This window comes from Taudactylus pleione, unplaced genomic scaffold (genome assembly GCF_031769625.1).
Source record: "Taudactylus pleione unplaced genomic scaffold, aTauple2 ptg000792l, whole genome shotgun sequence".
Lineage (NCBI taxonomy): Eukaryota > Metazoa > Chordata > Amphibia > Anura > Myobatrachidae > Taudactylus > Taudactylus pleione.
Genome location: NW_028285194.1, coordinates 6,736,536 through 6,754,509, shown reverse-complemented (window position 1 = coordinate 6,754,509; position 17,974 = coordinate 6,736,536). Strand labels below are relative to the sequence as shown.

Below are 17,974 nucleotides of genomic sequence, written 5' to 3'. Positions count from 1 at the left end.
GTAACACCATCAAGTTACGAAAAAAAATGTTTTTTAGGAACTTGATGAATGGCCCTGATGCTGAATTTATATAAATGCATGTGAAAGTGTTAATTTTCACATGCTTTTGTATAAATTAAGTGATGATGAATAGACCCCTTAGGCTTAGTACATAGCAGTGGTACATAAAATTATGCAGAAACTGCAGTTTCTGCATAATGTTATGACAGACCACATTAATAAATAGGCCCCATAGTGCTTTAACTTTATCTATGTATGTAATGTTTATTTCACTAAGGGGCACCAAAATCTATATACGCTTACCAAAAAAATTGTGCTTGGGCCGGCCTTGCACTTACAGTGTTTCTTTTTACTTTAAGAGAAATATTATACTCACTACTATAAAATAAAAAGGATATGAGACATCACCTCAGAGTTCTGCAATCTGTATAAAGGCATTTCGCCTTGGTTTTTATATGATCACGGACTCCTCAGTAACATATAATAACCTTATTTTTTTGTAAAATATACAATATTCCCACTATTTGTATCATGCTAGCACCACCAGTTATGGGTGATAGACTAAAACTTCAATATCGAACTATGACAGATCTATCTATCTAGCTATCTATTAATCTATAATTTATACATACTATAGACAGGGCAGACATAGAAAACTTGTAGAGTTATCATCTTAGTTACTGTAAGTTATTTTTCTGTGTTGTTATAAAAAGATCCTGAATGCTACATACGTACGTTAAATAAGAAAACAAAGTCCGAAATATAAAATAATTTGTAGTTTATTGTCACATTTTTTCTTATAATACAATTCATTTTTCCCTGCAGCACCACGGTCTTCTCAATAGTAGAGCAAGCCCATTTCCCTTTATGTATTTTATAGTAATTATTCTTCTCTTTTAAAACATCCATTTATTGTGTGGCCTTTATAATATCCATATCCCTAACCTTCTACTTAATGTTTCATAGTGTGCTTACATGTTTTTATATCTCACAAGTCCATTACATATTTATCACAAATAGCAAACAAATTTGAATATAATGTAACCTCGGGATCCCTTTAGATTTGTTAAATGAGTCCCAATTTCAGAATTATGTCCTATTTAATTTTTCTGGTTTTCAAGCCATTATATTTTCCGCTTATTTGTTACAGCTCCCCTTGTGTTTTATCCTGTGCCTGAGATGATCTCATGAAGACATTTCTTGGAAGTGGAATATATTGAAATACAGTATGTTATAATGGCTAGGCAGTCAGAGCTTAACATTACTTATGGCCCTTATAAGGCTATACTGTAGACAAAGGCAGTAAACTCAGGGTGTCTTACCCCAAATGAAGCTCAACAAATATGAATGTATGAGCTCCAATAATTAGCACCCTTTTACAGATCTCAATTATTATGCAGTGTAGCTTAGGTTTGCCTAGTAAAAACTTAAATGATTATATTACATGTATACTAATGATTTTATAAAGAGCAAAACAACCTTAAAAGTTGTTGCAACTAATTTACGTATAGCTTACCTTTATTTAAACATATGTAAACATATTTTCCTTGTGATGTAATCTCCTATTTGCTATAACAATCACTTTTGCACCTTTTTTCTTCAGAAACTGTTGTACATGAATTCACTTTTTTATTACTTATTACAACTGGTATGCATTTTTAGCTTGCTCAAAAAATATTTTTTTATGATGTAAACCTTCAATACAAAACTAATTTTTAATTGACCAATCCATATTATATGCCTCTGGATATGTTTCTTCTTGTGAAGCTAGCTTTTTTAATATGGAAATATATAATTTTTAAGCTATCAATGTTATAGTCTACATGCTTACAGTATATCTGATATTTGTTATTTGTTGTATGCATACAATTCATAAACATATTTCTGTCCATGTAAAGCATTTTTCAAAATACTGATAAAAACACTAGTTATATTTTTAAAACCAAAATCCTGGACAATACTATACAATTTTGAACACTCAAGAATGTCAGTAGGGTCAGGGTGTAATGCATTCATTCAGGAGTTATATTTTGTTATCATCATAATAATATAAACTGTTGGGAATTTTCTAAATATAATTTAGCTAAAAATGAGAAGTGTGCTTTTTAAAATAAGAAAACATTCTCTATAACAAACATAAAATGATTTGGAAAAAAACATAGTATTGTCTTTTCATCCCTGCACTGCATGCTCAACAAAATATAAATATACTTTGACAATATTCTGACACATCATATTATTGGCATCTAGTAAGAGGAAGGATAATATCATAGCTATAATACACAGTTATTTTCTCATATTATTTGATTAATTATTTAAATAGGCATGTGCTCTTAGGTATGAGAAGAAATTAATGTTTTAAGAACAGGGAACATGTATTATATTATTGTATTGTTAATGAATAATAAAATCCAATTTAATTTTTACTTTCACTGTAAATATGAACAACATATTAAATATATATTTATAAAGACAATAATATTTAAAGACTAACATATAATAAATTTGTTATAATTTTCTTGTGAGTGTTTTGTTCTGTCCAGCAGTTCACATGGAATAACTGCCCTGAGAAAATGCTTAATGCGTTTTACTAAACAACTTTTGCTGCTTAAATAACCCAGTAAAGCTTGTAAAATGTACCTGTAACTCAATGCTGCTTAGGCATCATTTAGCGCAATTAAAAACAAAGTAGGGTTCATACATTAATTATGCAAACATTCATTAATGTTTCATACACAATAAAAATACAGTTTGAATGTTAACAATATTTTTTGCTGTGCTTCATACAACATTACTGGGTTATTATAGTTTTATTTTTCATTAACTTAAAACAAACCATGTTTCAAAGCGAATACAATTTAAATACTAATGCTTTATGCTAGTTGTCCTTCTATTTTTGCAAAACAAGCATTTAGACACTGGCAGGACATAATTTAAACCTGATGATAATTTTCCTGGTAGTGCATTTAAAAATATCAGTATAGTAACTATTTAAAAATGTGCTTTATATACGTCTGTTTGGAATATTCTTACATTCCACATTTTAAGTTTTAGCAACTGTCAAGCTATGGCATGCCCCATTCATTAATCTACTTGGTATGCTACTTGGTATAGTTTGTTATGATTTAATAATCATTCTGCTCTAGTTCAAAATGAATTAGATTTTTTTCTTAACATAATTTTTTTTCAGTTTTTTTTTTGAACAGATGAATTATAAAAAAAAATACAAAAAAATTAAGTGAATGACATGTATTTATGACAATAATTTTTACAGTAAGTAAAAAGGTTTATCACAGTTTTTATAGCTTGCATGAGTTCATTTTTAAAATAAATCTTTCACATGTTCTTAATGTTTTTTTAATACTGTTTTGTATTTTTAGATTATTATAGTTCTATGCTTTATAACAGTAAACACCATATAGCTTATGCTTTTTGTCTGGGTAACCTACAAAACGCACAGCTGCCTCATTGGGACTGCAACGTCTTCTTGGCCTTGAGATTGGGTAACGGACACTGCCATCAGCCAACCATCCTCCATCACAGCGATCGTAGCCAAGGAGCTTCCATGCTGCATACATCTGGCCAACTTTAGCAATTTGTGCGCCATCATTAATACAGGCCTGCACAGCTTCATCGTAAGTCAGCTTTGTTGGGTGTATAAGGTAGTAGAAACGACCTATTGAGAAAAAAATTAAAAGTCAGGTAATTGCTCATTCTAAATTAAAGACCAGGTTGATTTAAAACATGTAATGAACAGCACATTAATAAACTAAAATATCCAGCAAAGTCTATCTATCTAATTGTGGAACATCATCTATTGCAGGGAATGCATCTAGTATGGAACTCGGAGGTGGTTGTGAAAGGGGAGGTGAGAGGTTCAGGGTTCACTGTAATGATGTCCCTTCCTGCTCTTCTGAAACTGTTCAGGGGCAGGTGCATTTGCAGTTAAGCTCCAGTGAGAAGAGTAGAGATTGGGCTTTTTCTAGGAAACTGAAAACTTCAGTTGGAATTTGAGTTTGTTGTTTACCTAAAATTAACCAATAAGGAAATTTAGAACAAGGATAAACTGTAAGCTGGGTTCACCTAATATGAACATTATGTTTTTTCCCCTTGGTTTAGATTTAGCTGTTAAATAAATAAGTATTAGATTTGTTTAATTATAACCTGTAATGTTCTTTTAAAGCCCATTGTTTGTAATTTTATAGTACATTGTTTTGAGTTGAATTATGAAAAAAAAACCTATAGAGGTACTGTATAAAAAAAAAGCATTGTGGGTGTTCTACTGCGTATGAGATTGTAGAAAATTTAGAATCTGGCGATCATGCTGATAAATGAAAAAATATGCATATAAAACCACACAAAAAAAAGGAAATGACATTTGTGCTGCCTCCACATTTTTCCTCATTAAGAAATATCCACTAATGTCATTCTGGCACCCAGTCTAATGATTTTAGTATAGAATATTAAATGTACAAATGTTCAGCATGAAAGAAAAGCAATCATACTCTCATAAATAAATGAGGCTTGAACAGGCAGCTTTTTAAGAGAAGAATGGAAATGAATCACAATGTTTACCATGATTGGCCATGAGCAGGGGCGTAGCCAGAATTTTGTGGCCCCCATAGCAACATTTTGGAGGTGCCCCTCTACCTATAATACTACCCAAGTTCATTGTATGCATCATACAGTAATAGTTCCCTAGATCATTTTAGGCCCTAAACTAGTGCAATAGTTTATTTTATGCTGCATAGAAGTGCCCTAGTTCACATTATATTACACAGTGCTGCCAATTCATATTATGCCACATTGTATTCCTCCCAGTCCACAATATTCCACATTGTAGAGTTGGCAGTACACATTATGCCACACAGTGCCTCCAGTTCACATTGTGGAACACAGGGGGCTTTGACCAAATAGCTCCTACCTGAGAGTATACTTTCTAATGCAAGAACTTCCACTTTGAGCAGAGATCTTCTTAATTTAGGCACACTGTCCGGTACAGTACTAATTTCTGAGCTCAATGACTCTCTCCCCCCCTCACCAGCTTCACAAATGCTGTAAACAAAGGAAATCCTACTCTTCAACAGTGCTGTGCTTACTGATTAGGTCAGCTGTGTCTGTGAGCATGAAACAGGAATGTGGGAGATGGATCATATCAGTGTGGAGCTTTACTTAGAGGGAGAGCCTGAGTCTCCCATTCCTGGCCCGGGCAATGGGTCGGACCCAATTTCTTAGCAAGCAATTTCAGGGACTTGGTAGACAATTACTGTATATTAGCTGGGTTTGGGCCTTCTAAGCCTCTGTGCTCATAGCAATGGAACCCATTGCACCCACTATAGCTACACCCATGGCTATGAGGCTCTGCAGTAGCTGCTGTACCTGTGTGAAGAGGGTACCATATGGTTGGATGTGAAAGAAAATACTGCAATTTTACCTGGTTATACAACTTTTTAATGAAGTGGCCTAAAGTCAGGACTTTTACATAGCATTTTTACTCTTGCGAGCTTGCACAATGTACTAACATAAATGGTGTGAAAAGCATCTCTACAAAGGCATTTCACAAAAATGGAATGTTATAAACAGATATACCATAGGCAAATGATGGGCAAACCAGTTGCCAGGAAATATGTGCGTCTTAGGATTTTATGTTTTTTGCATGGATAGGAAATGGTACTAGAGCATGTAGATGTTGCTAAAAAGTTTGGTCAAGTATTATTTAATGTAGTATTTATACAATTTACTGACAGGCTATAATATGTGTTGTAAATTGATGTTTTTGACTTACTCAGGTCACTATTTAGTGATCATTAGATTTAGTTATTTTAAATAAACCATGCCTGATAATTATGCAGTAAGCCAGTGGCATGAATTAAGTAACCGTGATATCTTGGTTGAATTCCAGTGACCTTAGGAAGTCACTACATCTCCCACTGTCCTCTCACCAACATGATATAATATGTTTTATTGTATGATGTCCCAACGTGCCTGTAAGCCTTATGTAAAGCACTGTAAACATTATGAAAAGTTAACAATGCTGATATATTATCTTGTATATTATTTTTTCAAACCTTGCTTAATCTCAGTGAACATAAGCTCTTAAATAAAAGTCTAAAGAGAATTGTGAAGAAAATAGTCTCCATGGAAACCAACCATTAAATTCCCATTAGCATCTTCTGGTGCCAGAAAGCTGTGTTCTCCTTCAAATGTTCCCAGAAATAGCAGCATCTTATCAATTAATTGCAGTATCACATATTTTGTGATAAACTGTACACTGTTTAATGAAATGTATTATTAACAAATAAGTTAATTTAAAACCAAATTTTAAACTGATCCCCACAGAAATAGTGATTTACATAAAATATTAATTGTCAGCTTTGCTAGTGTCCACAAGTTTATAATTAAATATATAATCGGTGCAACCATTTTGCTTGTTCCATAAAGATCCTCTAAAGCTAAAAAGTTGATATGCTTTTAATTAAAAAAAAGTGGATTGGATTTTTAACTGTTATAAATGTACCATGCATGGTGCAATAGTGGTAAATTTGGTAATAAAATTACCACATTAGCCAACTAAATCTGCGTGTGTGTTGTCATTGAGAGGATACTATTAACTGCATACACATATACCACAACTGACGGCTAGGATGTTTTGTATTTTTTTTGCTGATTTAAATTCTAAAGGTGATGTCACAACAGCTGATTTCAATTAGCAAGAATAAAGACAAGGTAAAAGTAATACAAGATCTCTGAAGATATTTGAAATGCACTGCCTGGAAGTTGTTTTCCTGCTTTCCCTAAACGTTGCATGCAGGTTTTTACTAACTGTCAGAATAGGAAATTTAACAAAGTGGAAGTTGCTTAAATCAATGTGGCAATACTCTTCAGGTGCATGAAAGGGAGAAGTCATACTAAACAAAAAAACAAAAAGGGGGGGTATCACACAGATGTCCCCTAGCGCACTAAATTGCACCTGCAACAATACTTGAAAACTATAAGGTGAAGTTGGCCTAATGGCTTCCCATGTATTTGCAAATGCATGTAACAAATATCTCTGAAATTCTATTACCATATAGTTTTCAAGTATTGTTGCAAGTGCAAATTAGTGTGCTGGGGGACATCTGGGGAACACCCCCTGTTTTTTGGAACAGGAAATCTGCCAGTTTTACACCATCTAGACACAACTTACAGTATTTCTTTTACTATGAAAATACAAAGAGAATGCACTGCATTTAGCTATGTTTCTACACTCCATCGGACACAAAACCACCATTAGTAATTCCATTGGACACAAAACCACTGTTACTAACTCCATAGGACACAAATCCACCATTACTAACTCCATCGGACACAAAACCATCATTGCTAACTCCATCAGACACAAAACCGCCATTGCTAACTCCATCGGACACAAAACCACCATTACTAACTCCATCGGACACAAAACCACCATTGCTAACTTTGTTGGACACAAATCCACCATTACTAACTCCATCGGACACAAAACCACCATTGCTAACTTTGTTGGACTATACTGGTTTGTAAATCTATCAGGGACATGCAGTCAGGTAGACTCTGCCTCCCTATCATACTCCCTCCATTATCATACACCCTGTCATGCTCCAGAATTTTCATATAAAAACTGTGTTTTTATACCTGTGTGCCTCCCCAGCCATTGACCTCACGCACGTCACTGGATTCTATTGTGCCCCAGCTTCATTCCAATGGCTCAAATCGTGCCCTATTTTGATTGCGCCACTGATTTTGCTATTTAGCCACGCCAAGCGTCTTTTTCTTATCACATGTGTTTTATTCATATCAGTAATGTGACAAAAGTACAATGTAAGGGTACACTGACTGCTGGGGCTGGCATTACATATACATCTATGTGCGACTAATTTGCAAATCTGGGTAAAAGAGGCAAAAGAGCATTCTGATATGAGCGGCCACAACATGCCCCATGTCACATATTGTTATGCTTGATCTGAGACTTTATACAAATTAATTTGCAGCATAAGTATGTATCTAGTGTCCCTGGTACATTGTAAGTGACTTTGTATGTGACTACAATGCGAAAGAGACGCAAAATTTAGGAAAAAGTATGAGTCACTACACATGATGGCGCATCTATAGTATGTCACGCCAAGCATCTTGCGCTGTATGGAACAAAAACGCTAGGTGAAAGAGGGCACATCTGCATTACATGATTGATGATTCATCTGCTGTCATTCTTAGCTAAATTATATTACTCATGCTATATAGTTGTCTCTTCTTTGTGACTGTTATCTTTGTCTTTTCCGCATCCCCCCTCCCACCTTTCTTTCTAGCTTCTTATGTTTGCCATGTTTGCTGTAATGTAAATCATTTTATTGTCTTACTATAAAAAAAAGAAACTCTGATGGAAAGATGCAATGAGGGGCTGCAAGTAATTTTTTTCCAATCTTCCCCTTATAGACATCCCTTTTTTTAATCACCACCTGGAGTGACTCTAATGTTATCATTGCATGTCCTTAGGTGTAACCAAGTCAGGTGCCTCTGTACAGTCCAGAGATTAGCCTGCACTCCATCATTTCTCTAGACTGTAAGCTCTGACAATCAGGTCCCTCACTACACTTTGTCTCACATCTGCAGCTCTTTCGTCAGCCTCATCTGTACTTGTTCTCTTTTTATACGATTGTATCATCTGTAACTCTGACTGTCCAGTGCTGCAGTGTTTTGTGGCACCTTACGAATGTACAATGATGGTAGTGATGATGATTTTCTAGCACTTCTCAAATTCAAGGCTGAGTTCTGTATAAACAATCTCTTCAGGACTAAAATATACCATACTAAATACATTGGCTGTGTAATTAAACTTAACTTTGAAGCAGCCCGTACTTGATTGTGGTAACTTCTGATCCCCTCAGTTCATACTAGTGAATGTGGTCTATACAACTACCAAGGAATTCAGTGTCTGTGACCTGTGGTCTGATACCAAATAACTATTAGGTGAGAACTATTGTGGACATAACTATATTACCTTTGAAGTTTGAGGTGAAACAGAAGACATCATATCGGCTTTTGTCTTTGTCCCTATAGCCATAGTTCCGAACCCCAGGAACAGTGTTTTTGCCCCCACATGGTTCTCTTGGATTTGTGATAGGGTATTGTACTGATCCATCACTGAGCCATCCTGCATTACACCAATCAAATCCTGCCCTCCACGCATCATACAGCTGATCAAAAGAGGCTATAATAGAATCCTGGTCGTGACAGGCTTGTTGGGCCTCATGAAAATTAAAATTGTAGCGACCCAAACGTGGATAAAATGGAAAAACAACACCTGGAATACAAAAAAACAAACAAAACAAAAGTGGATTAAAATATTAATTTAAAATAATAAACAGTTTAAATCAGAGGTTTCCAAACTCAGTCCTCAAGTCACAATAACGGTGCAGGATTTAATGATATCCATGGTTGAGCACAGATGGTTAAATCAAAAGACTGAGGTACTAATTAAGTCGCCTGTACCCATGCATGGTTATCCTTAAAACCTGGACCATGAGGGTGCCCTGAGGACCGAGTTTGGGAACCTTTGGTTTAAATTAAATTATATATAAAAGTGAATTTAGTTAGTGCACATACTGTAAGAAGTATGTACAAAACAAACCAAATGGATTATTTTATTGAACTATAGGAGTTCCATTATCTAGTTTACTTCATACATATCTGGCCATAGTTATGCCATTTACCTAAATACTGTATTTAGATCTCAATTACTTATTACTATGAGATGTATTTGCAATGAAACCTGCAATATAACCACATTAAAACAAATATTTATGTATTTTGATTACAGTACCTCTGCATTTTTATATGTATACATTTGTAAATATTACATACAATAAAAGGATGCCCCATTGTTCAAAAACATAGAGGACAGAAAACAAGCAAGTGCCCTGATTATAAATAAGATCTCCAGTCAAGGTAAAAATGTTTTTGTTTTTTTAAGATTAAAAAGTTGAAAAGAGTAGAGAAGTGGCCTAGTGGAGAAGTTGGCCACAGTAGCCAGCTTCAACATTATAGAATGTACTTGATAAATGCTACCTTATATCTGGTTAGTTGCTATGGGCAACTGCTGCACTAGTCCACTTCTTCACTCTTATCACTGCTTGCCACCAGCCTCCAGAAATTTGGCATTCCCCACAGTTTACAACCAAGGGGGTGATTCAGGTTATGACGGAATTGCAAAGCTGCACACAGGCAGCTGTGCAATTCCGTCCTTGCTAATATGCAAATGCAGCAGGAGGTGTATGATACCCCCAGCACTGCGACCGAGGTCACAGGCTGGGATCACAAATGCAGTGGCCGCCCTCAGCTTATTCAGGCTGGCAAGCATACTCAGGCTGGCTGGCTTGTGAGACCAGAAAACTGCATCCGTGGATGCAGTCCCTGGCCTTGCCACTCCTGGAAAATGGGGAAGACACTCCCCAGTTTCCATGAACGCCTGTCAATCAGGCCGAGGCATAGAAGGGGCTGCGTGTGATCATGCAGGACCCGTTCTGTACAGTCGCAGAATGGGTCACACGCAGATTCCTGATAATCGGGAATCTGCGATCAGCATTGCACATATGTGCAATGCTGATTCAGCCCCAAAGTCAACACTGGTTATTGGTAAATTTAAAAAAAGCTATTTTCAACAGAACTGATGTACCCCAAACCTAAATATTGGCTTGATAATGAAACGTGTGTGAGACCCTATCCGTCATGAAACAGTAAACAAGTTTTATTTTAAAGCTACAGAACTTTAAAGGTGAATTTGTACAAGTCAATAAAATCATCTGAACATGGACAACCCAATTATTAGCCATAAATCAGGCAAAATCTCATGAAACAAGGTCCTATTATACTACAATAATGTGTCTTTTTGGAAGAGCAAACAATTGTATTGACGGGAAAATAATTGCTATTCAGAGAATTTTTGATTATATTTAAACAAGGAAATAAATAAAATGAGCAAGATACACTTATAATTGGTGAAAATCAGATGCTAAGAATAACAATTTAATTAAAAAAATGTGAATCAGATATATTACATTGTTTTAATCAGATTAAGCATTATATTCCCATTTATTCAGTGATTTACCAACTAACATCAGTATCATGGGAGTGCTGCATTTAAATAACAATTAGCAGTGGATTAACTAAACACTTTATCAACATGACAATGGCAAATATGAGCCTCATTTCCAACATGACCCATTGCAACTGTGAGATAATGATCTGCTCCTGTTTCCTATTTTCTGAGTGAAAAGATGTTAAAGGGACAGATCTAAAAACAATTATTTGTTCATTTAAAGCTCCCTAGAATGGAGATTGAGGGGTCTATTTACTAACCAGTGTTAGGAGACAGAGTGAAAAGTGATAAGAAAGTGATGAGGTGCCAGCCAATCAGCTCCCAACTGTCATCTCACAGGCTGTGTTTGAAAATGACAGTTGGGAGCTGATTGGCTTGCACCTTATCACTTTCTTATCACTTTTCACTCTGTCTCCTAACACTGCTTAGAAAATAGACCCCTGAGGCATGTAGAAGAGCCTTTGCAGTACCGTACCAATATATTTCTCCTATCTCACAGTCACAGTGTTGACTTCTCACATCTGTCAAACAGTGTTCGGCAGTCCTAATTCCTGTATTGTGCTTCATTTCAGATCAGAGTTTGTATACCTTGCCTGTCATTTGGAAAACTACTGTCTTTAATAGCAGGACACAAGGTGGTAAGTTCCTGAATGATAGACCATGTGCCCAAACATCGATCTGACATTAAAGTGGAGTGGTTAATGTATTACACTTGGAACAAGTTATCATTGAGCTGATACTATTTACTAAATGTCAGTGGCGGGCATTTTTTTTTGATAAAGGAGCTAAAGTGGGACACTCGCTCCCCCATCTGGTCTGTGTATTATAGGAGCGACATGGGCTGCTACATTACATATAGGACAATGACAAGGAAGGCAGGCTCACCCTAGCTCAAGGTCCCATATAAGCCACTAGTGTTCTGCCTTTGACTCATTTTTTCCTAGGGTAATTCTTGATAATCCCAGATGGTGTTATACATCTTCTCTTTAATAACAAGCTGGCTGCTAGGTGCCTCCTATTGCCATTACTTTCTGCATGATATGTTTCAAATCTAATTCAATAAAATTGTATCTTGCAACATTTGGGATATCTATGGATCTTGCAGTTCCACATGGGACTACTTGCTTTACTTTGCTGCCTACATATCTACACACTTTAGACTAGAGATGTGCGAGGGCATGTCATGTTTTAGTTTTGGTTTTGGCAAAAACTCCCTCAAGTGTTTTAGTTCAGTTTTGGTTTTATTTAAAAAATGTATAAAAACAGCTAAAATCATGTAACTTGGACCTTTTTCCTATAGTATTATTAACATCAATAATACCTCTTTTACACCAAAGTCCAGGGAATGGCCCTGGATTTGGAACACGTTTCCAACTCGGATCAGAGCCGGGACAGACCCCTTTCGGCACGGTTCCCCCCTGGAGCCGGGTCAGCACTGATCAGTCTTATCCGGTGCAGGTGAGCAACGTTCACGTGCATCAACATGGGATTTATATAACAGTGTAAAAGGGGTATTACATTACATTATTACATTAATTTCCAGTCAATTGTGACTTGCGGGAAGACATGTTCTACTCAAAACCCCCAAATGATCCAAGTCGAGACTATGTTCGTCTCGGAACCCCAAAGTTCAGGTGACTTCAGTTTTTAGTAAAACCGAACCGCTCATCTCTACTTTAGACATTCTGGCAAAGAGTCTTTGCACTTTAAAGTGACAGAGAGAGATCCCCGTGGATAGCCCCCATTGGCCCTCATTCACATCTGCAGGTGCCTAGCAAGTAATTAGCTTTAATTATTTTCAGGATCTTAGAATGGGGCTGATTCATAGATGTTAATCACACAACCGCTGCATCTTTGCACCTAGCGGCTATGCTATATTATGCAGCTGCCGCAGGAGGCGTTTTGTGTAAATCTGTGATCTGCTGCTGCATCCGAAGACGCAGCATCAGATCATGACCGGGCAGACATCGGCCATCTGAGTAACCCTAAGGTTGGCTGGCAGAACTCAGTTGCAGAGGCCAGTAAATCTATGTCGGAAAATGCAGACATGTGCTTCGGCACGCCTACAAAATGTCGCTGACACACCCCGTTTTGTCAATTACTCTCTGTTGCCACTTTGCGCCAAAATTACCACAGCCTGTCAATCAGGCTGCGGCGTTCAGGGCACTGCGGCCAGAGGCGTAGCACCATCTCTGGACATGCGCACTGCTGCTCCTGTACATGGCCAGTGAAAATAAAAATCGCTCATTTGTGTAAAAATCTTTATATTGTCCAGCTCTGAATCAGCCACAATATTATGAGTGAATTTTACTGGTGTGCATTTTAAGCACACCTAGGGGGTATATTTACTAAAGTTCTGGTTTTTAGAAGTGGAGTTGTTGCCCATAGCAACCAATCAGATTATAGCTATTATCTTCAAGAAGTTGCTAGATATATGTTAAGTAGAATCTGATTGGCTGCTATGGGCAACATCTCCACTTCTAAAAACCCGCAATTTTGATGTCTCTTTTATATGCATAATATCCACTGCAAAAAATAGCAAAATGTTATCCCTAATTTTTCATCGTTGTCACCAACAAAATATCTGTTCTTTGAATTGTTTAGACAGCTGCTATTGAATATAACTGTATCAGTCTTATCACATCCTTTTATTACGTGTTTAATATAAAACTAACTGAATTGATATTATTGCAATGATTCCCGTTTTATTTCAGTAATAAATAGACCCCATATGACAGACTGAAGATCATTGGGAAGGAGCACAGAATGAGAGGTCAAATTAGTTGCCATGTTGACTTGTAACTACTAATGTTTAGTTTATATGTTTAGCTTGATAAAATACTTGTCAATGTATTTGCAATCATATGTTGCTGAATTTGCCTTACTGCTGTAGGTTATTAGCCATTTCAGTCTAGTTTTCTCCATTGAAATTATTACCAGGCAGTCATCTCTGTACTGGAAAATATCTCTATCTCTCACAAATTGACCTCAGTTCTGAGGCATATTTATCAATGATCAGACTTTAGACTTGATGATCGTAATTCGCAGTATTAAGAAGGATCTGCTGAGAAGCCCTCCCTCAGCACTGGAAGGATGAAATGTGCATGCACGTTATCCATCACCTCGCTATAGCACTATTCGGTGACAACAACCGAGGGGGTGACACCAAAACAGCAGAGCAGCTCTGCAATTTTGGTGTCATTAATACATAGAAAATGATCTTACAAATCCGCGCTAATGAGATGTTTCCAGATAACGGACCTTTTTCACAGACTCCAAACGTATTGAAATCAGTCCATATGCAAAAGAACATAGAAAAAATAATTATTTTGTGATAAAGTTCTTACTATAAGTATAGTACACCGAGAGGTGAAAACAGTCCCGGTCCACAGTGGAGGTAGATTGTAGGAGAATAGTCAAAACGTCCATAAAGAATGCACTGTGATCACAATAAGTGGTGCTTACATGTAAGCTTACATAAGTCAGGTATGGTGCACCCACGTAGCGGTTTCTTTAGGGGTCTCCTTTAACAATCACAAATCCGCAGATTTCTCATATGAATAGGATCCACGACACCCCAAAAATAAAGGGACCAAACAGTCACCACGGATAGCTAACACTCCAAAGTTTATTACAAAAACATAAAAACATAATAAACATACCCTATGTGCATCAAACAATCCTACAGCGTAAAGATGGATCCCAGGAATAATGCTAAAGTAGGTAGGTAGATCGCACAGGGTGGGAAAATACAGACACTAGGACGCGTTTCGACGCTCTGCGGCGTCTTTATCAACTTTAATGTCTGTATAAATGAAGAAGTATGCACCCTAAATAAAGTGCAACACATATAAAATAATAATACAGGACAGTGTAGTATTGCTTACCAAAACGTGCAGCATGTGTGATCATACGGCCGCCATCTTGTTTGGAATAACTACATGTCCCATAAACCACTGCTGGTATTTAAACCCTATGCCCGATGTCCAGATATTTAATTGGACATCGCAGTCACGTGTCCACCAGAACATCATTATAGTGCGTCACGCACAACTACATGACGCAAAACACGTGGTAACGTAAGCGCCATCCGAAAGGCAATGGCCTAACGTGCACCACGTGATATCGCGGGTGCCATTTTGATAAGAAAAACTACAAATCCCATAAAGTATAGGGATTTGCTTTGATATTTAATAGGACATCGCAGTCACGTGTCTCCACGTAGCTCCCAACAGAACATCATTACAGTGCGTCACGCACAACCACATGATGCGGATCACGTGGTAACGTAAGCACCATCCGGAAGGCAATGGCCTAACGCGCACCACATGATATCGCGGGCGCCATTTTGATAAGAAAAAACTACAAATCCCATAAAATATAAGGATTGGCTTGATTGAATGAGAATGGCCTCATTAACTCCCTCGTATATTTGTTATCATCCCGGGTGGGAGACCTATAATGTCACATGATCCCTCTATCTTGAGATTAAAAATAATAAAACTTGCAATTACTAAATGGGATATCTCTGAAATGTGGAACTATATATACAATGTCCAAATGGAAAATTCCCTCGGATGGTGTCACCCGGTGCAGCCCGAACCCCCTGCACCCCTGTAGTGACTCCAGTGATGTAGCCCATTAACTGCCGCGGCTAAATTTGGTAGATCTGACAGCTTTGCAGCCCCTGTAGAAACCTATGGGGGCTGCTGATGCTGTCAGAAATGGGATGCAGTCAGGAAGCCGGCGATCAAAATGCCAATCGCAGGCTTCCCGACTGTCAAATTCTAGCAGGGGTCTAATGATAGGCGTCGAAATCCGGATGCCTATCATTATCCCTACACTGGGAGCCCGCTGCCTAGCATACCGAACTAAGGTAAGCCGGGTGGCGGGTGTGGACAGCTGCAAGGGGGGGAGGGTTAGGTTAGGGGCTCCCAGGTTAGGCACCCCCCCGAGAGAGTTATAGTTAGGCTAGGGGAAGGGGGGGGTTAGGGTTAAGCACCCCCAGGGGAGGTTAGAGTTAGGCACCCCCCCCCCGGAAGGCATAGGTTTAGGCTGCGGGGATGGGGGGGCTAGGTTTAGGCACTTAGGGGGGGTTAGGCACCCCTAAGGGAGAGTTGGGGGGGGGAGTAGGGTTAGTATTACTTACCTTAATCCCCTGAAGGGTATCTTCACTCCTGCCGGTCTCCCAGCATCGGGATTTCAACTGCCGGCCATAGGGCCGGCGGTCCTTCATACTGATTCGGTCAGAAATGGGGGGATTGCAGTTGATGTAGGCATATCTGCAGTAGTCGCTCTTTGGTGATATTTGCAAGTATCCTCCCAAAAATGGATGTTTTCTAGAGATATGCCACAAATTATTTTATAAATAGCCCCCTTAGCATATTTGTGAAACTGTTTAGTAGCTACTTTATATAAGTTAGTTGCATAATAGATTTAGTGTTTCAAATCACCAAAATATGGAGGAGCTCACAAATGAATATACCTTGTAAGTCCAGTGACACGACAGCGGTATCATCCTCCAGTCCTTCAATTACTTCACATTTGTATCTTCCATAGTCTTCCAGTGTTATGTCGGTAATTATCAGCGAAGCATCATTTTCACTTGCTTGTTGTAGATATACCCTACCCTGAAAGTGGCCATAACTCCTCTTGTGGTGTCCCATTGAAACAAAGACATCCACCTCCTTGAGGTAATCTGTAGTCAGTTTGGTCCACTTGATGCGGATTTTGTGAGAGGGTGATCCGGCAGTCACTGAGTCATGTAAAAATTTGCATGGCAGTGTAGCGTTGCCCCCTCGATGGGAGATTACTTTTGTTTGATCTACCTCCACAACGAGACGAGGACCATTCTCTGGAACACAGGAAGAGAATGACAGTCCATAAAATTATTCAAAGCACAACGTAATACATATTTACCGATACTGGTTTGTATCTGCAGTGTCTCATTGGTAAAAAGCAAATACAATATTCTACAGTGGATTACAATATGCTATTACCAGATATTATATAGTTTTATCTCATGACTTTCCATCATTTTTAAACTAGCAAGGTTCTTCACAGTAGTGAATTACTCACTGGGCATGTGAGGCCACTTGCTGGGAGCGGCACAGCAGGACCCAACGGTATCAGAAACCCACAGCCTACTGGAACTTCTCAGCAGTGGAAAGATCTCAGTTGGCAACTGTGTTTATAATTATTACATGTGACATACAAGCATACAAGTGCAATATCGTATCCACCGCAGCGACAGTTGGGGGCGCTACAAGGGTGGAGACTGGTGAGGGAAAGATGGCCTTCTCATGCTCTTCCTTGTGTGATATCACCTCACTGAACTGGCATCTTGACTTCCTAATGAAGCTTTATGCTTGAAGTTACTGCATATGCACAGCCTGTGAGACTCGCTCACTGTTTCGTCCTGCACCAATTTTGATATTATGAGGCTGATTGTGAGTCCGATACAGTGGAAAAATGTTATGTCTACACGTGCCTCAGAGTCGCACCGCACATACATCCCAATTTTGTACAAACAACGCTGTTCAGATTTGGAAGGTATCAGAATTGGGGCATTCCTGGACTGTGGCTGGGAGGTAACAGGGAGGTGGCTAAAAAGACGTACAGAGCGCAAGGCATTGTTAGACCTATTTAGGGACCATAACAGAATTTCCATGCCCCCCACCCCGCCCTCTCCGTGCTCTACCCAGAGCTGCCAGTGGGGATGGCCACCTCCTGTGCCACGTGGCCGGCTTTAATTTCTTAGCAGCACATCTGCTGTCCCAAATGGTTCTGTCTATCAACACTGATGCTGGGAGGAGGCGTGGCTGTGCTGAGCCTGCTAGGATATCTCCGGACCACAGCCAC

At 38.2% G+C, this 17,974-nt stretch overlaps 1 protein-coding gene across 1 annotated transcript in view; it reads right to left on the bottom strand.

Moving 5' to 3' along the window:
• Nucleotides 1–761: 761 nt before the first annotated feature.
• Nucleotides 762–17,974, bottom strand: part of HAPLN1 (hyaluronan and proteoglycan link protein 1) — a 165,721-nt gene continuing 148,508 nt past the window's right edge. The window contains exons 3-5 of the mRNA XM_088457945.1: nucleotides 16,599–16,967; nucleotides 9,017–9,319; nucleotides 762–3,676 (exon numbers count right to left, since the gene is read on the bottom strand). Coding sequence (XP_088314071.1) covers nucleotides 3,393–3,676; nucleotides 9,017–9,319; nucleotides 16,599–16,967 — 956 coding nt within the window. The 3' untranslated portion in view covers nucleotides 762–3,392. The remainder of the gene's footprint in view (nucleotides 3,677–9,016; nucleotides 9,320–16,598; nucleotides 16,968–17,974) is intronic.